General features: G+C 52.1%; 12 protein-coding genes across 12 annotated transcripts; 6 read left to right on the top strand and 6 right to left on the bottom strand.

The window, feature by feature from the left end:
- Positions 1-16: 16 nt before the first annotated feature.
- On the bottom strand, positions 17-1,985 carry APUU_80495S (sugar porter family MFS transporter; the record flags this gene model as incomplete). The annotated part of the gene is made up of 7 exons (XM_041696783.1): positions 17-240; positions 297-366; positions 422-1,086; positions 1,145-1,655; positions 1,712-1,757; positions 1,804-1,879; positions 1,925-1,985. The coding sequence occupies 7 exons, from the start codon at positions 1,983-1,985 to the stop codon at positions 17-19; spliced, it is 1,653 nt and encodes a 550-aa protein (XP_041562378.1).
- Positions 1,986-2,426: 441 nt separating this feature from the next.
- YFH7_2 (putative kinase) lies at positions 2,427-3,119 on the top strand (the record flags this gene model as incomplete). The annotated part of the gene is made up of 1 exon (XM_041696782.1): positions 2,427-3,119. One exon carries the CDS (start codon positions 2,427-2,429, stop codon positions 3,117-3,119), a length of 693 nt encoding a protein of 230 aa, XP_041562377.1.
- Positions 3,120-4,908: 1,789 nt separating this feature from the next.
- On the top strand, positions 4,909-6,778 carry APUU_80493A (lipase/esterase family protein; the record flags this gene model as incomplete). Its single annotated transcript, XM_041696781.1, has 2 exons — positions 4,909-4,919; positions 4,963-6,778. 2 exons carry the CDS (start codon positions 4,909-4,911, stop codon positions 6,776-6,778), a joined length of 1,827 nt encoding a protein of 608 aa, XP_041562376.1.
- A 379-nt stretch (positions 6,779-7,157) lies between these two features.
- APUU_80492S (alpha-hydroxy acid oxidase) lies at positions 7,158-8,654 on the bottom strand (the record flags this gene model as incomplete). The annotated part of the gene is made up of 8 exons (XM_041696779.1): positions 7,158-7,181; positions 7,229-7,309; positions 7,374-7,627; positions 7,698-7,772; positions 7,842-7,994; positions 8,073-8,416; positions 8,475-8,508; positions 8,561-8,654. 8 exons carry the CDS (start codon positions 8,652-8,654, stop codon positions 7,158-7,160), a joined length of 1,059 nt encoding a protein of 352 aa, XP_041562375.1.
- Positions 8,655-9,429: 775 nt separating this feature from the next.
- On the top strand, positions 9,430-10,512 carry APUU_80491A (uncharacterized protein; the record flags this gene model as incomplete). Its single annotated transcript, XM_041696778.1, has 3 exons — positions 9,430-9,712; positions 9,777-10,390; positions 10,438-10,512. 3 exons carry the CDS (start codon positions 9,430-9,432, stop codon positions 10,510-10,512), a joined length of 972 nt encoding a protein of 323 aa, XP_041562374.1.
- Positions 10,513-10,734: 222 nt separating this feature from the next.
- On the bottom strand, positions 10,735-12,359 carry APUU_80490S (uncharacterized protein; the record flags this gene model as incomplete). Its single annotated transcript, XM_041696777.1, has 3 exons — positions 10,735-11,924; positions 11,986-12,185; positions 12,232-12,359. The coding sequence occupies 3 exons, from the start codon at positions 12,357-12,359 to the stop codon at positions 10,735-10,737; spliced, it is 1,518 nt and encodes a 505-aa protein (XP_041562373.1).
- A 432-nt stretch (positions 12,360-12,791) lies between these two features.
- APUU_80489A (dihydrodipicolinate synthase family protein) lies at positions 12,792-13,691 on the top strand (the record flags this gene model as incomplete). The annotated part of the gene is made up of 1 exon (XM_041696776.1): positions 12,792-13,691. One exon carries the CDS (start codon positions 12,792-12,794, stop codon positions 13,689-13,691), a length of 900 nt encoding a protein of 299 aa, XP_041562372.1.
- Positions 13,692-14,323: 632 nt separating this feature from the next.
- APUU_80488A (uncharacterized protein) lies at positions 14,324-16,299 on the top strand (the record flags this gene model as incomplete). Its single annotated transcript, XM_041696775.1, has 2 exons — positions 14,324-15,175; positions 15,226-16,299. 2 exons carry the CDS (start codon positions 14,324-14,326, stop codon positions 16,297-16,299), a joined length of 1,926 nt encoding a protein of 641 aa, XP_041562371.1.
- A 190-nt stretch (positions 16,300-16,489) lies between these two features.
- Positions 16,490-17,631, bottom strand: APUU_80487S (uncharacterized protein; the record flags this gene model as incomplete). The annotated part of the gene is made up of 4 exons (XM_041696774.1): positions 16,490-16,684; positions 16,740-16,840; positions 16,911-17,225; positions 17,283-17,631. 4 exons carry the CDS (start codon positions 17,629-17,631, stop codon positions 16,490-16,492), a joined length of 960 nt encoding a protein of 319 aa, XP_041562370.1.
- A 614-nt stretch (positions 17,632-18,245) lies between these two features.
- On the bottom strand, positions 18,246-19,898 carry APUU_80486S (carboxylesterase/lipase family protein; the record flags this gene model as incomplete). The annotated part of the gene is made up of 1 exon (XM_041696773.1): positions 18,246-19,898. The coding sequence occupies one exon, from the start codon at positions 19,896-19,898 to the stop codon at positions 18,246-18,248; it is 1,653 nt and encodes a 550-aa protein (XP_041562369.1).
- A 462-nt stretch (positions 19,899-20,360) lies between these two features.
- On the top strand, positions 20,361-21,830 carry APUU_80485A (uncharacterized protein; the record flags this gene model as incomplete). The annotated part of the gene is made up of 1 exon (XM_041696772.1): positions 20,361-21,830. One exon carries the CDS (start codon positions 20,361-20,363, stop codon positions 21,828-21,830), a length of 1,470 nt encoding a protein of 489 aa, XP_041562368.1.
- A 394-nt stretch (positions 21,831-22,224) lies between these two features.
- Positions 22,225-23,698, bottom strand: APUU_80484S (uncharacterized protein; the record flags this gene model as incomplete). Its single annotated transcript, XM_041696771.1, has 3 exons — positions 22,225-22,893; positions 22,944-23,078; positions 23,129-23,698. The coding sequence occupies 3 exons, from the start codon at positions 23,696-23,698 to the stop codon at positions 22,225-22,227; spliced, it is 1,374 nt and encodes a 457-aa protein (XP_041562367.1).
- Between the last annotated feature and the right edge of the window lie 66 nt (positions 23,699-23,764).

Below are 23,764 nucleotides of genomic sequence, written 5' to 3'. Positions count from 1 at the left end.
TACTGCGTACAGAGTATCAGTTAACCCCCTCAACCTCTTCAACATGCGCACTGTGATCATCCGGTTTCTCCATATCCTTCCCGCCACTCGCAAGGCTCAACTGCTGCCGAATAGCTTGCATCCGGAGCAGATCCTGTTCGCCCTGGTTGCCGCCGAATATGTTGTCCATTTGCTCCATGCGGACGCCTTTGGTCTCTGGGACGAAGAAGAGGACCCAGAGGAAGAGGAAGACGCAGAATGCTTTTCACGTTAGATACGAAGACAAGTAGTAAGGCTTGGGTAAGGTTCCGGCATACCGAGGAAGAAGTAAAATGTCCCGAATCGAATCGTCCCGAGCATTCTTGGAGTAATAAGGGCAACGACGAACTGTACATCGTTAGATATACCAGGGAGCACTATTGTAAGATATGGCGGTACTCACGTTGCTAAGCCAGTTAACGCCAATCGCAATACCCACAGCCTGAGCACGAACGCCCGGCGGAAAGATCTCCGACGGGATAATCCAGTTAATGCACCCAATACTAAACGCAAAGCAGGCAATATACAGCCAAATAAACACAGCAGCTGCCCAGCCTGCATCCGTATGCGAGGCCCACGAGTCCTTGTATACAGCGTAGATTGTAGCCACGACAAGCTGGGCAATCCCCATCCCCACAGCCCCAATAAGCAGCAGCGTCTTTCGTCCGTAGTAGTCAAGGAGTAGGATAGCAGGCAGTGTACAAACGAAGTTTATAATCCCTACCACACCGGTAGCTAGCAGATTCACCGAGCTGCCCTCCAGGCCTATATTTTCGAATATCTGGGGCGCGTAGTAGATTATCGCGTTGATTCCGGTGAACTGCTGTATTAACTGAAGCAGGCATGCGATTAATAGTCGGTGATTTAGGTGGCGTAGAACGAATAGTGATTTGTAGCGCTCGTAGCCGAGACGGACGGGGGATGTGATGCCGGGATACATGGCGGCAGTGGTTTCCCGGTCGAACATGGCGGTGGCTTTAATCTCGAGGATCTCATTTTGAACGCGTGAGTCGCCTTGGGGGACGCGGCGGATACGGGAAAGAGTGGATAAAGCTTCGTCTTCACGGTCTGAATGGTAGTAATGTTGTCAGTATAGGTGTTTCAGTGCTTCGTAGTATGGACTCACCCTTCATCATCAGCCAACGGGGACTATATGGCAGGAAAAAAGTGCCAGCCCCAAGAATCAGTGAGAACAGACACTGCAGGGCAAGAGGAAGACGCCATGCAACAGGGGACTGGCCATCTCCTGTCCCGCCAATATACTGCGTGCCATAATTCAGCCAGAACGAGATCATAATACCACACGTAATCCCACCCTGCTGGAGAGCAGTAAGTCCGCCACGTAGATTTGGCGGCGCAATTTCACTAATATACAGCGGTACCACCATTGAGAGCTGCCCAATTGAAAGTCCAGCAATGAAGCGGCCGACGAAGATCATGGGAATGTTGACCGAGGCCGCCTGGATGATTGAGCCGACTAGGAAGATACCGTTCGCTAGGAGGATTGACCACCGTCTGGATAGGGCGTCGGCAATGGGACCATTTACCAAAGCGCCGAACATGGCTCCTAACGTGAGGACAGAGACCATCCAGCCCTGGAGTGTTGCGTCGCCGGCGAGTTCGGGGAATTGCTTTTCCTGTACGGTAATCAGTCTGAAGACTGGGGCAGTAAGTAGACAGTCTTTATTCTTACAAAATTGTTCATCACTAAAACGCCGCTGATGACGCCTTGGTCGTAACTAGCAGCTGGTTAGTCTCAGTAGCCGATAGAGGTGAGCAACATACCCGAACAAGACGCCTCCGATACTGGCAAAGCATGCCAGGAAGAGTAAATACGGCTCATCAAAGAGCCCCTTGAACCCTGGCAAACAGTTAGCATGGTCTTTACCACTTCCAGTGAACTTACCAGGCTTTCCATAGGTAATCTCAATATTACCAGCAGGAGCTAGATCACCGACGGCACCCATTTCGCATGCAGATATGTACAAGGTATATATGACTTGGGGGCTCCGACACAAACATACGCCAAGTATCGAATTGGGGCAGGCTGCTCGATAGTTATAGTCTGCAGGCGGCTGTCTACATACCCGATAACCCGTGTAGCCGACGTCCGGGGTACGGAGTCTGGGGATCAGACACAACGTACGACAATTATCGGCGTTGAGACCGCCGAAGAGGCCCACGCGAGCAGTAAGCCATTTTGAACTGTTCCTATAAGCAGACCAGACATAAAGTGGGTATGGGGTTGGTTCGGCCGGCGGTGGTCCGCTATAGAAGCATCGGACGACGGTCGACCGACGTCGCCATCCAATCCACTCACGACTCAACGATCCGTTTCATCTTTTTACAGTTATCTAACTTTCCGTCCCGTTTCACACTACTTTCTCTTTCTCGGGCTGGTGTCAGATATGGAACAAGTCTACCAGAACCTAGTGGCCCGAGCCCTCCAAATATGCCAATACAGCCAGAGCACATCGCCGCCCTCAAAACGAGTGATTATCGCGCTCAGCGGACCCCCGGGCTCAGGGAAGTCTACTATCGCAGCTACAGTCGTCGCCCGGCTAAACTCATTAGCCACCCGGTCGTTTGCGATTGTGCTTCCCATGGACGGCTTCCACTACCCCAAGAAGTACCTGGATAGCCTCCCGAATCCCGAAGAGGCCTATGCGCGGCGCGGTGCACACTGGACCTTCGATGCAAATGGGGTTCTGCATTTAGTGAAGGCACTGCATCTGAGCAAGACGAGTCAGCAGGAGGTGATTGAGGCGCCGCACTTTGACCACGGCGTTGGGGATCCTGTTGAGGGTGCGATTGCGGTTTCTCCCGAGGTATCCCTGGTGATTCTTGAGGGGAATTACCTGGCGTATAATACGGCGCCGTGGTCTGAGATTGTGAATTTTGTGGATGATACTTGGTTTGTGGAGGTGGATGTTGAGGTTATGAAGGAGCGGATTGCTAAGCGGCACCTGAAGAGTGGGATTGAGACGACTTGGGAGGATGCTATGCAGAGGGCCGAGAGTAATGATATACCCAACGGTATTGAGGTGCAAACGAATCTAATTGAGCCGGCTGTTGTAGTTCGGAGCGTGGATGAGGCGTGAGTATGTCCATTTATCATGTACTGGTGGCATAATGCAAGTATCTAAGCCAATCACAGTGGACGATCCCGAGATCGCTGCACGATGACGCCTGTCCCTCTGTTCAACAGCCGGAATTGACGACGTTGATGTATAATAATTAATTAAAAAGCTCGTTCTTGTCGACCAGATAACTTTGTATTTCCGAGTATGCAGCATTCAGGAGCTGGTTGTCACCAAAGTGCATAACTAGCTTGTAGCATATATATAATGCAGTGATCAGTACTTGATTGCCCGAGTTGCCGTTCGTGACCTCGGCTTGATCGCTGCTCGCCGCTAATTTACCGTAACCATCCCCCCAGATAACCACTGGTGTTTCATGATCATCATATTATGTTGATTGTTGAAAGCAGGTCCAGTTACTGCATGCGGATGAAGGCTTGTCCTCAGGCACGCACTGACAGTGGGACGCTTGGCAATTCAGGGTCTCAGAGCTCGATCACAATGCATGCCAGCACGACGATGCTGACCTGGCCAGACCCAGCCATGAAAATGGAGACTGGTAAACAGAATGCATCATTGCTGAAGCCCGCATTGGCAGCGATCAACAAGGCGCGTAACCGCTGTCCATCCTCGGCGATGCAGTTGTGCTCACTGGAGGCTCCGACAAACAGATGACATCACATGCCGCTCCCCTTCCTCACTCTCGCTTTCTCCTCCACCCAGACTCCTCCACTCCTCCACCACTCGCTCTCGTTCTGGCTCCGCTCGCGTCCCAAATGACATAAATGGCGACCGGGTTCTCGCCTACCCGCTGTTCCTCCCAATGACGAACTTGGCTCCTGCTTCTCCACAGCCAGCTTCCGCCCATGATCGTCTGTCATTCCCCTGGCTATTCAACCTCACTCCCCTCCCTCTTTAACAATCCCAATTGCTCGTGCCCAACAATGATCTGACAATAGCAGACTCATAATGGCACTCAGCAGTTTTTCAATCGGGGTGGCCCTGACCCCGACCGTCGTTTCCACCCTCTTTTCTCACGTAAGTCGCCCGCTTGCCGCATGCTTCCGCGCTTTACTGACAGACCAGTACCTGCATCGGAAAAACCGCCAGGGCAAGCCCACCGTCCATCTGTCCTACGATGAAGGCATCTCCATCATCCGCGAATTCATCTCCTTCAGCTCCAAGCGCCCCATCGAGTATATCCAGGAGTTCACTGCCCAGCGCGTCCCCGCTCCGCACTGGGTGAAGATCGAACGGGTCACAATTGCCGACGAGTTCCTGAACCCGGCGGCTGCCGCAATTACCAAACAGTTGGGTCCTGATGGTATTGCACGTGTTGGGGGTGAGAAGTGGTGGCAATGGCGCGGCCCTGGGGATAAGAATGGAGAATTGAAGGCGGAGTGGATTGAGATGCACAGCGATTACAATGAGAGGAAACACGAGGGTAAAAACCATTCCAGCAATAAGCGGATCATGCTGTACATTCATGGTGGTGCATATTACTTTGGCAGTGTGCAGACACATCGGTATCAGCTGCAGCGCCATGCCAGGAAACTGAAGGGCAGAGTTTTTGCACGGTATGTTCCAGTTCCAAGTCTGTGGACCTTATACTAATGAGTTATAGTGAGTTATCGATAAAATGTCCCAGGGTAAATGATGGTCCTGCTAACATATCGAAGCTGATTACCGCCTGGCCCCGCAATTTCCGTTTCCCTGCTCCCTACACGACTCACTAGCGGCTTATCTATATCTTTTACGCGACCACCCGCCTGAGGATATTATCTTTGCCGGAGACTCTGCTGGAGGTGGAATGATTCTCTCGTGAGTTCATAGCATCGTTGCGAGTTCTCTGCTAACCGGCTAGGATGCTTGTCATATGCCGCGACCAGGGCCTGCCGTTACCGGCTGGTGCAATTCTTATATCCCCTTGGGTTGACCTTACCCATTCCTTCCCCAGTATAGCGAAGGAAAACCCTGGCGACTATATCCCTGCCCATGGATTCTTACACAGACCCTCCGTAGCATGGCCTCCGCCGAACGAGGATGAGATCCGAGAGATCAAGGAGGCTGTGAAGAGGGATCCAACAATACCGAACGAAAGGGTGAATGTGTCTGAAACTGGGCAGCAGAACACTGTCGTTGTAAGCTCGACCCAGGCGCCTAAGGGCCATGGCCGCCCGCCACCGTCTTGCGTGATAGATGGCGAAACAATCGAAGTCAAGGACCAGATTCACATGTACGCAACTAACGACCTTCTTTTCCACCCCCTCGTTTCTCCGATATTCCAGCCCTCTCTTGGGGGATTACCGCCCCTGCAGATTATCAGCGGTGGCGGTGAAATGCTACGTGATGAACAGTTCTACATCGCCCATAAAGCTGCCAACCCTGTTGCCTATCGACCCAGCGACACCTTCCTTGACGAGTTTGACCCGCAGCGCGAGATTGTTTCTCGATATCCTGGCACCTATGTCCAGCTTCAGGTGTGGGATGATCTTTGCCATGTCGCCCCGATTCTAAGCTTTACGCCGCCTGTCAAATACATGTTCCGCTCGGTTGCGCAGTTCGGAGCGTGGGCACTAGCGCGTGCACAGCGCTCAACTGTCGAAATCGTCAACGACGATGAGGTCTCTCACATATCCTCTAGTGAATCGGAGGCCACCCAGCCTACGGTCAGTCGCAGTGGGCACAAAGACCCTCACGATATACCAACACCCACAGTTGGAAAGGCGGGTGACCCGCTCCCAGCGTTCAAAGACCGCATGATTCGACAGGGCGTAAACAAGCGAGGTCACGTATACCATCTTGAGCCTCCGAGTAAATGTCCTGTGCTTCAAATACCCCCGGAATCCGTCGGCACGATTAACCCGAATCTCCTCATGAAATGGATGCTGGTCAAGGAAGAATGGGACAAGAAGTTTGCAAAAGACAAGGTCCGCGTACACCATGAAAGACTTGAAGGGTTAGCGCACGGATTCCAGGAATTCGAAGGCGAGACCCCACCACCCAGCGCATTGGCCGCCAGGAGGCTCGCACCAGGTGCTCTCCCGCCAAAGGGTCTCCGCGTCAGCTATCCCATGGCAATGTGGAGCAAGTTCGCAAGCAAACACGATAGGAGAACAATCAAAAGGGAGCATGAATTGGAAACCAGATCGCATCGCTCGCAGAGGACTAGCGTTGAGGCTGGGCGAGCGGGAGCATCGATCGAGGACCAAGAACTCAAAGACAAGACGCGGCCGAACGGTACAAGCGAGAAAGCCTCCAGCTCAACCCCACAATTGCCAGCAATTCCGCCAGAAAAACCGTTCACCCCGCTTCTTGTCCTTCCAGGCTACGAGGGGAAGTCCTCCAATGACGAGTACGAGAACGCAAGCACGCGAGCCCTCTTCCATGTCCCGGGCACGATCCGGCCAACAACCGCCGACTCGAGAAGCATGCATCACCGATCAGCGTCTCACGGCGGCTCAGCTACAATCCGCAGCGGGTTCACTTCGAACCCAGCAGACGACGCAAGCACCCTTGATGACGAGCGCTCTCTCGCTGTCACCGGCATGGGCGTTGACGCCGCGAGTACACGGGCTGTTATCCACGCAGACGGCGTCATCAAACCGACCAACGATAGCTACTCAGTCTTTCCGTCGGTTGATAGTCTTCCTCTGACTAACGAAGTTAACCAAAACTGATCTGACCAACCCCTGGCTAGAAGATATGCAGTGCCAGGCTGACTTTCTTTATATCTTTCTCTTTTTGTACATCATTTGTTGGATTTACTGATACCTATGACGCGTGGTCGATCCGCGTCTGTTGTACGACCGTTGGATATCTGCTTCATTTTGGAATTTCTCCATATTACCTTATACCCATGCGTATATATGCCCTGTTTATATCGTTCATTGTATATATCGAATTGATCTGTTCAATTATGACGTTCCATGGACCAAATATGTGTTTATAGGGAGTGTCTGAAGAATTGTAACTATATGAATAACAAGCGCCAAACAGCGCATCCGTTACAGCTTCGCCAGAATACCGTCAGGCTGGAGAACAGACAAATAACTACCGTCAATTTCCTTTACTGAGCGGCATCTACTGGAAGTTAGCAGACATGGAGCTATACCAAGGGAATATATTACCAACCCAGCCAAAGCCATAGTGATACGAAGCTCCTGGAGCAAGATCTTGAGACCCAACTCAACACCTTCCCGACCATTATACTGTAGCCCGGACTCAGCTATCAATACCACCCAATACCAAGGAAACAAAAATACAGAAACTCACAGCAAGACCCCAAATAGCCACCCTCCCCACAAAACAATGACTCGCTCCCATCGCAAGCGCCTTGAATATATCCGACCCGCGACGAATCCCGCCGTCGATGGCAAGAGGGATGCGGCCCTTAGCGATCGGCGCGCATTCTCGCAGGACGTCGATTGTGGCGGGCATTCCGTCTAGTTGGCGGCCTCCGTGGTTGGAGATGAGGATCCCGTCGACGTTGTGCTTTATTGCGAGTTCGATGTCGGAGGGGCGGTTTACTATTTCTAGTTATGAGAAAGGCGCACTAAATGGAGAAATGAGCAAAGGGAATGGAGTGATATGGCATACCCCCCTTAAGCCAGATTTGGAGGTTTGTCTGTTGTCGGAGCCATGGGATTGTGGTTTCCCAGTTGAGGCTTGCATCTACCAATACCCAAGTCAATATCATATCCCTTAAAGATGGCTCTCGTTGGTAAGAGGGTCAGGATGTACCGTATTCCACCCCCTCAGAGGAATCAGAGCTATGGCTGAGGATATTCGGCCAGGACATATCGCCCGGCAACGCGAAGCTGTTCCTATACTCGTTCAACCGTTTCCCGAGCACTGCGTTGTCGACTGAGAGGAAGAGGGCTTTGTATCCTTGTGCTAACCAGAGGATATTTTCAGTTCAGCCAGCTCAACCAACAATATCAAACATCATGGAATCCAACTGGCATGCCATACCTTCCGCTCTCTTCAACAGTTGCACCGTGATAGCCCGATCCTTGAGGACACACATCTGAATCGCATACGGATTCCCCCTCCCATTCCCCTCCTGTGCGACGTCTTCCAGCGAGCACGTCGAATACGACGACAAAGCCATTGCAACGCCCTGGTTCGCAGCCGCCTGGGACGTCGCGACCTCGCCATCAGGGTGGGCGAGCTTGTGCATAGCCGACGGGCTGATTCCGAGCGGACAGGAGACGCGACAGCCGAAGATTTCGGCGCTGGTGTCTATTTCTGCTACGTCGACGAGAGCGCGAGGGCGGATTTTGTACCGGTTGAAGGCGGTTTCGTTTTCGTGGATTCTATTATGTGGTTTGTTGTTAGATTAGTGTGGAATTGGGGCTGGGAGGTGTACGGTACGTTAGGAGGTCCATGGATCCTTCGTTATAATACTCTGGGGATTCGTTAGCTAGGCTTGCAACAGATGTGCGATGGGAGCCGTTCACCTCGGTACATCAAGGGGAGCTTTGCGCTCCCCAATCGTTTGAGGTCGTCGATGGTGTGGACATCTGGGTCTAGAGCTGGAGGGCGGTTTGCCATGGTGTGCACTGGGAGGGAGGACTACAAGGGCTTTGGAATATATGTCTGGGGTCATACCATAGTGCATGATCTATTGTCTGCTAACGGAAGCCTACGCCGAATGCCACTCTGTTATTGCTAGTCCTTCCGAGGTTTCGGTTGTATTTCCTTCCTGATGGTATTACTTTAGGTGGCGGTTGACTTGGTGGTTACTTTCCTGATCCGAATGCCCTGTATACAAAAGAAAGAATGTGGATGGATTTACATAAAAGTATCTAAAGGTAGTCAATTTCGTATATGCCGGCCATTGGCGATGGGTATGACAACTTGGAAGCATCAGAAGGCGTGTATACATTTGCTTAACGCTGTATGCAACTGGAAGGTAAAGCTTTACCCAATACAAGCCATGACGCAGATTACCCCGCTGAATACTGCTGTCATTCATTTGATTCCATTGATGGTCCGCCACCCTCTCCCATGATATCGCCACCACCCCTCATATATTGACGGATTAGGCAGGCAACCCCGAAGTAGCCCCTCTCTATAAAGCTTGGATCAAGAGGGAAAGCAACAAGATAAACAGCTCCTGGACATATCACAAGGGCGCCTTCTATTAACATTGCTGTGCGCCTTCTGGGGACATCTCGACGCCGTCTATTGACATCAATGCGCCTTCCATGACATTATGCTTACTCAACCATATATACCACTCTCATAACCACCGTAGCACTGAATCGATTACAGTGTAAACCATATAGTCAATTAAATTGCAACATTCATACACCAAACCCTCACAATGTCCACAACAACTACCGTAACAGCCACCCAGCCACGCGTGGTCACCCAAGACGCCAACAACACAAACCACAGCGATGCAGTCCCCAAAGCAGAGGATGACCCAGCCTTCCAAGCCCTCGCGCGAGGCGACCGAAATGGCAGACTCAAGCTCCGCGGGATCCCAACATTCACCGACCCCATGGCCAAACGCCAATGGATCCGCGAGCACATGGCCGGTGCATTCCGGTTTTTCGGAAAGCAGGGCTACGGCGAGGGTGTATCGGGTCATATTTCCGTGAGAGGTATGCTTTCTTACTCCTAATGCAGATAAGCAACAACAAGAAGAAGGAGAAGGTAACAAGTTAGACCCCATCCTGCCCGACCACTTCTGGATGAACCCGTTCGCAATGCACTTCTCGCTCATCCGCGCCTCGGATCTCGTGCTCGTCGACAGCGCCGGGTACGTCGTGGAAGGCGGAAACCAGGATATGATCAACGAGGCGGGCTTCATGATTCATTCCGAGGTGCACCATGCGCGGCCTGAAGTGATGGCTGTAGCGCATACGCACGGCGTGTATGGGAAGACGTGGAGCTCGTTCGGGAGGAATATTGAGATGCTTACCCAGGATGCGTGTAACTTCTACGGCAAGGTTAGTGTTTATGAGGAGCATGGGGGGATTGCACTTGCGCAGGATGAGGGAAGGGCGATTGCGAGGGCGCTTGGGAGGGAGAATATTGCGGCGATTTTGATGAATCATGGGTATGCTCCTTTCCTTGCATTGCGTGTTTTGAGGAAGAAGCTAATAGGTAGATTGATTACCGTTGGGTCTACGGTTGATGAGGCTGCGTTCTTGTTCTACAGTTTGGATAAGGCGTGTCACTCGCAGTTGATGGCTGAGGCTGCTGCTGCGAATGGGGTTCCTAAGAGGATTATCTCTGATGAGGTGGCTCAGTTTACGGCGGATTCGGTGCAGACGCCGGTGAGTTGGATCAAAACTAAATACCACTTTCATTGCTAATGGAGCAGCACAATTTCTATCTCGAGTTCCAGCCCGAGTTCAACCTGATTGTCAAGGAGTCGAATGGGGAAGTGCTGCAGTAATGCTGGTTATATTATATTGGGTCTATCTAGTCATAGTTATAAAAGAACAGTTTCTATGTCATAAAGTTAGTTATATTGGACCCATCAAATCAAAGTTAGGGCTTACTGCAGGCAATGAAGCACATCCCGATGTTCTGAGCTCATAAGTATTTCAATGATTTAGAAGATATATTGCATATATAACGGCAAGCTTAAGTTATCTGTACTGCAGCAATGAAACTATCACAAGTCATTCCCCATGTTAACATGAACAGCCTTTACCTGCGTATAAGCCTCCAACCCAGCCTGTCCCAGCTCCCTCCCAATCCCACTGGCCTTGAACCCCCCAAACGGAATGCGATGGTCACTGTCCTGAGAGCTATTCAACCAGACCGTGCCAGCCTCAATCTCTGCAGCTACCCGGTGCCCCCGGCGTAGGTTCGTTGTGAACACCGCCGCACCAAGGCCATACAGCGTATTATTCGCCTGGGCAATTGCTTCATCCTCCGTGCCAAAGCGGACAATCACAACAACAGGCCCAAATATCTCCTCTTTATAGATCCTCATGCTATCCGAGACATTCGTAAACACCGTCGGGGTGACAAAGAAGCCCTTGCCGGAGGTAGAAGAGCCACTGAATGGCCCGCCCCCAGCTTCAAGAGTCGCCCCTTCAGATTTTCCTATCGCGATATACTCAAGCACACGGTTACACTGCGCCTTCGTAACCTGGGGCCCCTGGAACGTCGATGACGCCCACTGGTCCCCAATCCCGGACACCGTCGTCTCGTACACCCGCTCCTTAAACGCCGCCAGGAACTTCTCGTAGATGGTATCCTGCACGAAGACCCGCGAGGTAGCCGTGCAGATCTGGCCCTGGTTTGCCATAATACCCATATGCGCCCACTTCACAGCCTGGTCAAGATCCGCGTCGTCAAAGACAAGCAGGGGTGATTTCCCGCCTGTCTCTAGGGTAATATTCTTGAGCATCGCCGCAGCGGACTTCATGATCTGGGCGCCTGTGCGCGTTGAGCCGGTGAATGCTACTTTCGACACCAGTGGGTGCTCAATCAACGCCGTCCCTGCTTCATTCCCGAACCCGTTGATGATATTCACCACCCCCGGCGGGAACCCAGCTTGTTTGATTAGGGTTGCCAGAACTAGAATGCTTAGCGGGGTTTGTTCGGCGGCCTTTATGACGACTGTATTTCCGCATGCGAGTGCAGGGCCGAGTTTCCAGGCTGCCATGGCGAGGGGGAAGTTCCAGGGGATGACCTGGGCGACGACCCCGATGGGCTGGCGGAGGGTGTAGGCGAATTTCTCGGGGGAGGTTTCGATTGTTTGCCCGAAGTTCTTGTCTGCCCAGCCGCCGTAGTACCAGAATGTGCCGATTGTGTCGGGGAGGTCGTCTTCCATTGCCAGGTCGTATGTTTTGCCTGGGGAGTGTTAGTACGTATACACTAGCGAGCATCAGGACTACCGGGTTTGAAGTCGTACCATTGTCCCATGCGTCAATAGTTGCGAGAAGCTCCTTCTTCTCTTCGATGAGCTCGGATAGGCGCACGAGCAGTCTGCCCCGGTCTGTGGCGGGGAGTTTCTTCCAGGATGGAGCTTTGAATGCTGCCTGTGCGGCTTGGACAGCCTTGTCAACGTCGTTGGCGCCGGCAGCGTGCACTGTTGCGATTTCCGCTTCAGTGCTGTGGACAGTTAGCAATGACACTGATAGAAGGGCCTGGTGCTTACGCTGGGTCGATTGATGTTATGGTTAGCCCGCTTGTCGACTTGACGAATTCATTGTTGATGAAGAGGCCCGTTGGCTGCTGGTATTTGTGGCCATTGGGAGTAGTACGATTGACGAACAGGTCTGACATGTTGCAGATTCAAGTGGACGGGAGTATTGTCTCTCTGGTGAAGCTGTGTGGGCGATTCTAGGGCTACGATTGCCGGCTTATGACTGTCTGCTACTCACGGTTACCTTCCTTTGCTGTCTTCGTATGCCAGATTAGGCAAGTAATTAATCGTAGAAATGGTGTCATATCTTATCAATATAGTATGCAGATCTGGAGAAACATTCCTGTCGGGGATGGTTACCTTCCCGATTGGGAGACCATGCAGCTATACAGAGCAGACGACGAGCAATGAAGCCAATCGACAAGACCGACAAGGTTGACCGAGTTGGAAGGTAACTTACACCGTGCTCAAGATTCAGCGTATACATAAAGAGGATGCCCTTCATGAAAGATACATCATCAAACAACCACTATCAATCAATCTCGCCTCAATCAACCTCGCCTCAACCAGCCATGGCCATCACAAAGTTAACCGGCATCCTCGTCGCCCTTATAACGCCATTTACCGACGACGGCCTCAGCATCGACCAGGGCCGTCTAAAGTCCCACATCGACCGTCTTTTCAACGCAGGCGTGCACGGCCTCGTCCCGGGGGGCAGCACCGGAGAATTCACAACGCTCTCCCTCGCCGAGCGCAAAGAACTCCTCGAGTCCGTCATCAAATACACTGCCGGGCGAGGCCCTGTTGTAGCAGGCGTCGGCAGCACCAGGACCTCTGAAGCTGTTGAGCTCGCTGTGCACGCAGCCAAGGCTGGTGCTGGTGCTCTTATGGTTGTACCGCCGTACTACGACCCGCTGAACTACGAGCAGCTTCATGAGCTTATGGATACGATTCACAAATCGTCTAATCTCCCGATTGTCTACTATAATATCCCCGCGGCTAGCGGTCTCACCCTGTCAACCCAGCAGATTGCGGACTTGTCAGCTGTTGGTGTGAGATGGCTAAAGGATACCTCGGGCAATGCGCCAGACTTCACAGAATTGATGTTCAGTGCGCAGCGCCAGCAGATCTCCCCAATGAACGGGTGGGACGGATTGACATTCTACGGCATCGCGGCAGGCAATGAAGCTGTTATCTGGGGTGCGGCGAATGTCATCCCCGAGCTGGCTGTTGAGTTGTGGGAGGCATTAACCACGCAGAACGACTTGCGCAAGGGCAGAGAACTGTGGAGCAGGATCTGGCCGGTTTGCAAGTTTCTGGAGGAGTATAACTATTCCGCTGCGGTGAAGACGGGCGTGGAACTTAGGGGGCAGCCCACGGGGCCTCTGCGGAAGCCGTTTGCGCTGCTGGGGGAGAAGGAGAGGAGGGCGTTTAAGGCTGTCTTGGTCAATGCGGGAGTGAGGACCGTGTAGACGGTGATTTGGAGATTCTATTATTCGTTGTAGTAGGTTGGTTTGATGGAATGCATTTTTCTTGTTTTGTTTGATAAGACCCCCCCCCCTTTCTAAATCGGGAAGGCGACTCCGGTGCCACGTCGGGCTATCTCACATCGATGCAGCAAAATCCACAGCATGATCTTATCTTCTTGGCTGTCTTTGACTCCTTCCCCGCATTATCACTGATTGCATTTGCACTTAAACAATTCCCGTCCCGTAAGCCAGATATCTAGCACCCGTGTTCAACGTTGGCGCTGTGGAAGCCTCGCACCTGAGCACCATGGCCACCACGGAACCATACAAGAAATCTACTGGCCCTCGCCGATCACACATCCTAGGCGCATGCCAGACATGCCGCAGACGCCACGTCAAATGCGACCAAGGCCATCCCGTCTGCAAGACATGCAAATCAGCCAAGGTGCAGTGCGATGGGTATACCTCTGAACTACGGTGGATGAGCTCCTCATCGAAGTCGCCGTGTAGCGACAGCCTCGGGACAAGGACGGCTGGTCCAAACGTCAGAAACCATCTATATACTGGTGAGTGAGCCAAGTTGGACATGTGTATGGGTCCCTTATTTATCCGGTGTAGAAAAAGCAAGGGCAAAGATGAGTTTAGCGCTGGTCGATGTACTGGCTGATAGTACGATTAATAGTTCTTTAGAAGAACTTGATTCACACTCAAGGGATATACAGAGCCAGTATCAGGGGGGGATGGCGGTTGGGCCGTTTGGGGTGCTGAATCTCAGCTTGAAGCCGGACTCGCCCATGTCTGTTCCTGCGTCTACTGCGCCCCCGCCGTATATGCAGGTAATGGATCCTGATGCTCAAATGCAAATGGAGGACCAGAGCGCCCTTACGGACCTGCTCAGTGACCCCGTTGATATGTCGCCTGGGCTTGACTTCCTCGGTGACCAGGGATATCTCGAATGGGCGGATATATTCGATTTAGATTCGCCGCCTCTGGAACTGCCTGTAGCCACGGGAGAGCAGGAGTTTGGGATGGATTTAATATTCTGTCCGCCGGAGCAGCTTCTGTCACAGCAGATTGCTTCCATTGACCTACTATCTGAAGCGCCGATGTTGTTGCGCCATTTCAAGGACCATCTCATTCCCCAGATCATCTGGCTACCGACGACCAAAAAGTCGTTGTGGACGATCATGTTTCTCCCAACGACATCGTATACCCTGTCTGAATTGACATATCTCAGGCAAGGAACTATCCAGCAAGCCAGGCTGGCGAATCTATATGCAATCCTTGCTTGCTCGGCATATCACCTTTCGGTAAATCCACGATTCACAACGGCCTATTCTGTCGAGCAGTGGCAAACCCTAGCCTCCACGACATATTCCACTGCTCAGAAGGCTCTTCGTCTGACACTGGAGCTGGAATTCCAGGGCCCAGGCAAGGCCAAGTATAAAGACCAGCTCATGGCCTTGTTGAGCATGACAACCTTTGCCGTATGACCCCAATAGACCAGCAAGATTAGGACACCTGCTAATGTTTGCAGATACTCTGCGAGAAACAAACCGACACGCGATCTCTCTTCCTGGCAACCGAATCACTCATCCGCCTGCGCGGGCTCGTCAAGCCCTACATCTCCCGCCGTGCCCGCCTCCTCCACCACATGTACACCTGGATACGCATCCTGACAGAAAGTACTTTCCTCCTCCACGACGCAATCGCCCAGCCTCCACCAGTAGCAACACTGCAAGCCTCATCATCCTACACCAACCCCATAACTCCATCCACCCAAGTAGACACCTTCCTCCGCATCGAACCCACCAAATCCCGCAACGACAACGACCTCAACATCGACGAGCTGAAAGACGCCAAGGCTGGGCTCGACGATATCCACCTCGAGGACTCACGCACCTTCAGCGGCGCCATGCACATGCAGATAAACGGGGTCTCGGAGACCTGGCTCAGCCTGCTGTCCCAGACGATGAGGCTCGCGAATGTCCTTGATAGGGTGCATGCGGGCCAGCAGGTCCAGCATGAAGCACTAGTTGGGCTGCAGAAACGCGCGGCGCACCTGGAGGACATGGTTTGTTCGTTTACGTCGAGAGGACAGGCACTGAATAATAATAATATTTCCCTAAATATCCACCACAGACTACAGCAACCAATGGTCCGCGCCCTGAACTCCGCGCTGGTACTGTACTTCTACAGACGAATCCGTTCCGTAAACCCGTGTATCCTGCAGGGATACGTTACGCAGATCATAGACGCCATTCGCGACTTTGAATCCGCACTGGCACATCATGGGCTCGAGGGCCCAGGAACCGGGTGGCCGGCCTTCATGGCGGGTTGCGAGGCGATTGGAGCTGAGAGACGCGAGTTCTTGCTACACTGGATGGAGAGGGCTGGGGCGAAGTGTGGGATGCCTGCTTATGCGCGCGCGAGGGAGATTATGGTTGAGGTTTGGCGGAGGAGGGATTCTGGTTTGAGTAGAGGGGGTGGGAGTGGGAGTAGTTCGAGGGCAAAGCGCCAGACGAGAAGCCAGAGTGAAGCCGGGGGACCAATGTCTGCGAGTTGGATGGAGATATCGAAGGAGGAGGGATGGTGGTTGCTCCTTGCTTAGAGCAGTTCATCTACATAATTAGTCAAGTGTCCTCTATCAGAAAGAATTTTATGTTGGGGATAGCTGGCTAGCCACCGGCCTTGCAAGGTCTTTTGGTGTAGTGGTCTAGCGTCTTATCATTTTATTCTTCATGGCAAGCCAACATATTTTGAAATCCTGACAAATAATCCAAACAGTATCAAATATCACCCTAGTCCGTGAGCAATCCGCGATAATAATAATAATACTCAAACGGTGGAATTTCTTTGTCTTTGCCCTTCAACTGGAGCTCCTCAGCCGGTACACACGGTGGCGTCGCAGGGTGATGAAGGGCCAACCGAAACGTGGTATAGGTTGCAGGGGCTGTTTTGCTGTTCCATGATGTACAGGGCCGCCAGCCATTAACCTAGACAGTTAGTCAAGCTGCACAGCCGTGCCACTGGAGTGAGTTAAATGCTTACCCTACCGTTGCTGTCTATACTCATAAACTCAAAGAGGCTGCCGTCCGTGACTATCCCGTATACAATTTTCGGGGTTTGCTGGCGCAAGCTACGCGCAATGCCTGCAGCCTGTATATTAGTATAGAGCCGAGAAATAGAAATATGGTTAGAAGAAAAAAAAAGAAAACATACTCATATACGCAAAACAACGCAGTTTCACCGTCCCCAGATCCTTCTCGTCCTCGGTCCCGGCGACTATCAGACCAGAGGTCGTCGACTCGTCGCCCTGCCATATTGCGTAGTCCGCCTGGCCGATTATCTCCTTGGTTTTGCAGCGGTTCGTTGCGGTGAGTTGTAACTGGCCGGCTTGTGAGAAGGTAAAGTGATGACCCAAATGGTCCGTACGGGCCTTTTCGCTTCTGCGGGCGTCTCTCTCTGCCCGGAGACAGTATTTGAGGAGGGTACTCAGCCTGTCGTGGCAGGTCTTCAGGTTATCGAGCTCGCTTTCTGACATATAGTTAGCTAGTTGGCTAGTGGGTGGTAATATCCACGCGGTCATAGTACCCAAATCCTTTGGAAGAGAGAGGAGATGTGATCTGGGAACCGGGAAGAACGCCCCCCCTTCTTCTCGAATATCGAAGATCTCCCAAATGTCCTGTAAGTTCATCGGCTCTGAGTCTGGGTGGACTGGGAGGTCCTCGGGAAGGATTGGACCGTTCAGTGGTTCCTCAGAAGACAGACTGGATGTGCTATCAGACAGGTCGCTACTGTCATCTTCTGGTTGGCATTGCCAGACACGCTGGCACCACATTTTGATATAAGGATCTGAATCAGAGTGAGTGATGAGGGTGGTGAGGGTGATGGTGGGTGAACAGGAATCTGTTGCAGCGAGAGTTGAAAATTTCACGGACATGGTCAATATAAATGACTTGATCAACTCTATATGTAAGCAAGGAATACAGGTCCAAAAGAGATGGTTCGATGGGTGTTACCATATAATAAGCATAAAATGAGTGGCATGACCAGGGTCGGTCCAGTAAGCTGTTGATATTGATATAGGCTGGTTTGAAGTGTAACAGAAAGGTTTTGGGAGCCAGTCATTTAGAAACGTATAATATTCAGTAGATGATTGGCTGGGTAAAGGCCCAGTTAAGGGACTTGTGTTTGGTAGAAGATGCTGGCAACTTGCATTGACCTTCCTTTCCCTTCCTTTCCTCTTCTGTTCTTCTTTTCCTCCTTTTTCAACTTCTTTCTTCTTCCTGTTTGTCCTTCCTCAAAAAACCCCCCCCCACTCACACCATCACATACTGTTCAAAGTGTAATGAGACGCTAAACCTCTGCACCAAAAGACCTTGCAAGGCTGGTGGCCAGCCAGCTATCTCCAACAGTGGTTACGGGAGGAATCGGGGAGAACATTTAGGCTTGAGCAGAGAGAAGTCTGGACCAGAATAATAAGATGTTTTAACAATACAGACGAATACCTACTTATTCCCTACCCTACTGCAAACCAAATCCCCGTCAAGACAGCTAGTACGGAGTCTGCTGAGCAAAGTACTTCAAAATCAAATCCACCTGCCTGGGCTTCGCCAACGGAACATCACCAAAGCCCTGACCAACATGAAACACAGTCTGCGACTCTCCATCCACCGGCGCCCAGTGCGTCAGGTTCTCAAACGGATAAGTCCCACCGAGATTCGGATCCCCCGTCTTCGCAAAATTCACCCAGTAGCTGGACATGATTTCCGCAACGTGATAGTCATACCATGTCCAGGCGTGGTCGTTGGAGCTCGCATACAGAGTATCCAAGGCGTAGTACAGCTCGGACGCATGGTACGCGCCCTGATCCTGCGAAGGGGGCGCATGGTCCCAGTAGTACGTATAGAAAGGGCTCGATGCGGATTTCGCCCAGTCCCTCGCGAACGCCCACGACGAGGCAAGCGATGTATCCCTCGCAGCGGCATTCCAAGCCAGGCTTGCCTCTGTGATGTTTCTGCCGGGGTACAGCGTGAAGTATTCCTGGGAGAGATTGCCGTACTTCAGGGTACAGTAGGTTTTGTATTCTGCGGCGGAGTAATTTGTTGATAGAGCTGCGCCGCTCTCGTCTTTGTTGTTACCTGTGATGAAGGGGACGTCGTTTGCTGGGCCGTTGCGGAGACTGTCGATGTATTTCTCGGGCAGCACGTAGCCGTCTAGCACGGGCTTGTAGATGAGAGGGTACATGGTCGACAGGGCTGTAACCCACCAGTAGTCTGCGGAGGTGGTTCGATCCCCTGAGCCGACCAGGATCTCTTCAGTAGATAGCTGGCGCAGTTCTTCAATGGAGGAGGCGTTGTGTGCCGCGGTGTAGTTGATTCCATTCTCGATAGCCTTGGGCATCGTCACGTACGAGTCCGCTAGTCCGGCGAGGAGAGTATCATATGGATAGCGCACACCACTCTCCGCAATGGCAGCGTGGAAGAGACCCTTGAAGAGCTTGCTGTTGACTGCATGGTATACCTGAGCCGAACCGAACGACTGACCGACAATAGTGACGCGGCTGGGATCACCGCCGAAGTGCTCGATATTCCTCTGCACCCAGTGCAGCAGTTCCAGGAAATCCAGAATACCGTAGTTCCCGGAAGAGCTGTGCCCGTTTCTATCGACGGACTCGGCATTCAGCTCGGGATGGGCAAGGTATCCAAAGACATCATCGCGGCGGTTGAAGGTAACAGCGACGACTCCTTTACGGGCGAGACCACCGCCGTAATACACAGGGTCGTTGCTGGGCTCGTCGCTGCCCTGGTTGTATACTACAACGGGAAGCTTGTCGGAGGCAGAATCGGCGCCGGTCCATATGTTGACTGTGAGGCAGTCTTCGCTGTAGTCCGTTGCGTGGCTGGTAGGGCATCCTGGGCCCCAGGTATCGGCGATATACGTTTCGTTCCAGGGCTCGCGCGGCTGGGGTGGTTTCCAGCGGTTTGTGTACGAGGTATCGGCGGCAAATGGAATGCTTAAGAAGGCAGCAACGTTGCTTTCGGAGACGCCCCAGTTCTCTTCAAGAGTGGACTGGTTGAAATAACTGTAGCCTTTGACGGGGCCATATTCGGTCCGTATGACTTTGTCGTAAAGCTGTGCGTGGGCTGGGATAAAAGAAGCAGACAAGGCCAGCGCAAGGGCCGTCCAGGAGTAGGGCACCATCATACCTGTTGATGTTACCCGAGTCTTTGGAGTATATTTGATAAAGATCACCACTGTGCCTGGGACGTTGACCTTTATATAGCCCAGTCAACAGCAGCACTCGGGACCGTTGGAAGCCAGTGCTAGGTAGTCCACGTAACTTGTTTCCTATTTCGAGATCTCCTCCGGAAGCATTACGCATTACCTGCTCTCCCGCGGATATCCAGAGGTTAGTTATTCACGGGTGCCTGCAGATCCCTGCTTCAGACTGTGTTGTGGCTTGTAACTGTTAGGGTTAACTCCGAGCCCCCACCGCAGCTCGGCCATAAGAAATCCCCACGACAGACAGTATTCTAACTGGAGGAGTTATTGTGGAGAGGAATAGCAGGCTGGCAGGCTGTTCAAGTGTTCAACTGAAACAGGCCCCTTATCTAGCATCTCGTCCCAAACCGCCATCCCATCCTCAGTATCATTACCCAGCCCACCATGAAACTCCCAGCAATAGCACTCCTCCTTTCAGCAACCCTCGTCACCGCTACCAAAGAACCCTTACAAAATGCAAACCACATCTTCAACTCCATCCACGCCTCCATGCGCCAATTCGGCTCCTCCCTCCACCACAACGGCATGTCTTTCTTCCTCGCCACCGTTCCCCAGGGTATCCCGCTTTACCACGGCAGCGCGAGTCCAGATCTCCTTAAGGACGTCGGCTGGATGGCATTTGAGCCTGAACATGCGATGGTCTTTGCGCGGCCGTCACGAGGCCGTCGTAGTCAGGATATAAGCCCCGGTCAAACAGATCAAGTTCCTCTCGCTGCATCTGGTGGAACTGCAGAGGAGGGATCTTTTGGATTCCTGCACACGTATCGCACTGCGAAGGATCTTCGACTCGTTTACATTGATGGTACGTCTACGGGGAAGTCAAGAATCGGAACGCTGGACTCGCAGGATCGCATCCTGTTTAATGATACAATCGCTGGCGGTGTTGGGATGGAGGAGCAGCGTGCGCGGACAGTTTGTCATATCGCGAAGGATAGCTGGCAGGGCCGAATCGATGGGGTGGTTCGGATGGCTGCCGGGTTTGAGATTATTCTCTGCGATCCTGAAGTGAATTTGGTTTCTGTACGGGTTATGGCTGTTAAGGGTCAGGATAGGGATAAGGATAAGGATTCCCACGATACAAGATCTAAAAATAAAGATGGAAAGGGAAAGGGAAAGCCCCGTGGAAAAGGAAAACCGGCTGAGCTGATGAGAGCAGTGACCTCTCGGTTTCATGGTATCGGCGGCGAGAGGGTCCGGCTTAACTATGACCACTTTGTCACGGCATATACCCATCATCTTGATCTGTGTCCTTCGGAGAGCAAGGGTCCGCGGTTACAGCACCTCTCGACAGAGAGTCTCGAGCCACTACGGGATAATCTGACCAACCTCGTCATGGAGCACGAAGTCAACGCCGGGACAGTCAATTGGCAGGCGATTGCAGATCTGGTCGTTGACAAGTACGCCCCATTACTGCGCGGGTTGCTTCGGAAGAACAAGCATCATCACCAGAAGGTGAATGCCGGTTTGGAAATTACCAGGATAATGGCACCGTTCGACGGGTCTGATATCGATGAATCAGTATCGCTTTGTGCAACGCAGTTCGTCTCAATGCCGGACGGCAACTCGTCCCTTGCACATCGGGCGATATACACAGTAAGCCACAGGATATGCTCTACGCTCTTGGAGCTAAGGGATGAGATGGATAAAGAAGTTGTTTCCTCTGCGATCCGGGAGTTAATGGCGTATCTTGACTGGACAGCATGGAAAGAGTGTCGCGGGTGTAAGGATACTGAATTCTGCGCTGTTCCGATCTGGCCGCAGGGTTCTCAGGAGGATTATGAGAGGCCAAAATGTCAGAAGTTTACCAAGGCCTATGGAGCAGGGGGGGACTACTGGGGACCTGTATGGAATTGATCTGTAGGAGTGTTTAGAAGGTTAGAATAGTTAAACAATGACGAGGAATTTACATCAGATATTTACACTCGGTTCTCGTATAAACAAATCAAACATTGCTCCATCAACTCGTCGTTGTACTGCATGTATAGGAGTGGGTCTCGGAGATAAGATTATCAACAAGTGGATCCACTCGCAAAGTCGTCCCATTTCGGGAAATCTGCGCCGGCTCTTCTTTTCGTTTTGACTGTGGGGACCCGCAAAATTGGGCGCAGTTTCAGACTGAGATGGCCTGACGTTGTGAGCAAAATTTCCGATGTTCCGCCGTGACTTGGTTGTCCGGACCGGAATGGTGGCTCTAGGATTTGGCTGCCGATCAGGATTCCCTCGACCTGGGTAAATGGCGATGGAATCTTCATGTGCCTTCGGTATGCCGCAGTGCTTCTGTGCAAAGAGAGACCTGGTCCGGCGATGCAAAGGGACAGTTGGAAACAAGCGACGTCGGCCAGTGTAGATTGTAGGTGACGCCATGACTAACATGCTCCAATGGTTGGAACTGCAAGCTGGCGTTAAAATCGCCTAATGTGTAGCGGACTGAGGAGCAGATAATATTAATTGAGTCTGCGATCCGCTGTGGGATGTTGGAGTGGTAAAATGGCAGGTTGGGCTCTATAACGGCATCGCAGTAGGGTAGGGAACTGGCGCACAGATCCAAGTATTGGATGTAGAACGTGAGGATGCTTGAGTTGATGAGAGCCAAGAAGCACGCAGTCCAGGTATTGAGACTGCTAACTCTTTCGGTACATGGTATATCAGTACGCTTCATTTCCTGAAGCTGTCGCTTCCAGTGCCCGGGGAGACTCTGTTCCCATCTGACAATTTCATTCAAGACATTCTCAGCATCAGCGGCAAACGTGGAACGCGATCCCTGTAGGTTCTTTGCGTCCGTGGTAGACTGGCAGAATCCTGAAATCGCATTGACCAAACTGATTGCTCGGCAAACGCTGTCTGGTCTGTGTATGTCCTGGAAGAGCGATGGAAAGTACGAATACCCATATTCATTATTCGCCATTGCCTGTGTTTGCTGAATACCATTGTCAGCTGTACACCTTCAGTCCATCAGGTGGTGCATACTAGTTGATTAAACGCCCAAGCAAGGAGACGCCGGGCGTATTTCCCGCTTAGCGAAGCAGTGCCTCGCGCCTGTATCAACGCATAAACACCAGGGATATGAGCGTTTACCCGTGTTCTCTGCGTACTGTCCAGATCCTTACATATTGTCAGAGCCAGTCGTCAGTATATCCGGTGGGCATCCGTACCGTAAACATGCTTAGAAACAAAGCCGAAGCAAAGACCTCATCTCGAACAGCCGACTCGGTCGTCTCGATCGCTGCAGCGAGAGCAGCCAGCGCAGCACTGTAATTCCTTGCCGCCTGGACCCAGAAGATGCGCGACCGATGCGTCTTGAACAGAGAGAGATAGCCGATACTTAGAATGGCGTGCCTGAGGCAGGGCACTGTTTCTTTTTCCTGGTAAAATTCCGGTAGAAAGGCAAGATGGCCGCCACAGGGCGACTTGTCGACGATTAATACGTGATGATGGAAAAAGAAAGCAAGTGAGGAGGAATCCGTGCAAGTGGTCGGGATATACTGGGGCAGAGATGGTGGATACGCGGTATGCAGCTGGAGATCAACATTTGCTACTGATGCAAGTGCATCCTGGTCGGTGCGAGGTTCCATCTGTAGTGTGCTATCCGATTCGGGGACTGAGGATAGGCGGTTCGACACGCCATCGAAGGATTTAAACGCAAAGGTGTCAGGATAGCCGGGACAAGTGCGCCCAAATCGCGTACATCGGTTACACACAGGGCGCGTAGCATCGCACTGCATCGAATCAATACCAGGCCCTCATTAGTCTCCTCGGCATTTACCTTGACCTTGCGCTGGCGACACGTA

Source organism: Aspergillus puulaauensis, chromosome 8, assembly GCF_016861865.1.
Source record: "Aspergillus puulaauensis MK2 DNA, chromosome 8, nearly complete sequence".
NCBI classification, from domain to species: Eukaryota; Fungi; Ascomycota; class Eurotiomycetes; order Eurotiales; family Aspergillaceae; genus Aspergillus; species Aspergillus puulaauensis.
The sequence above is the reverse complement of the archived record's forward strand: the minus strand, read 5'-3'. Positions and strand labels throughout refer to the sequence as shown.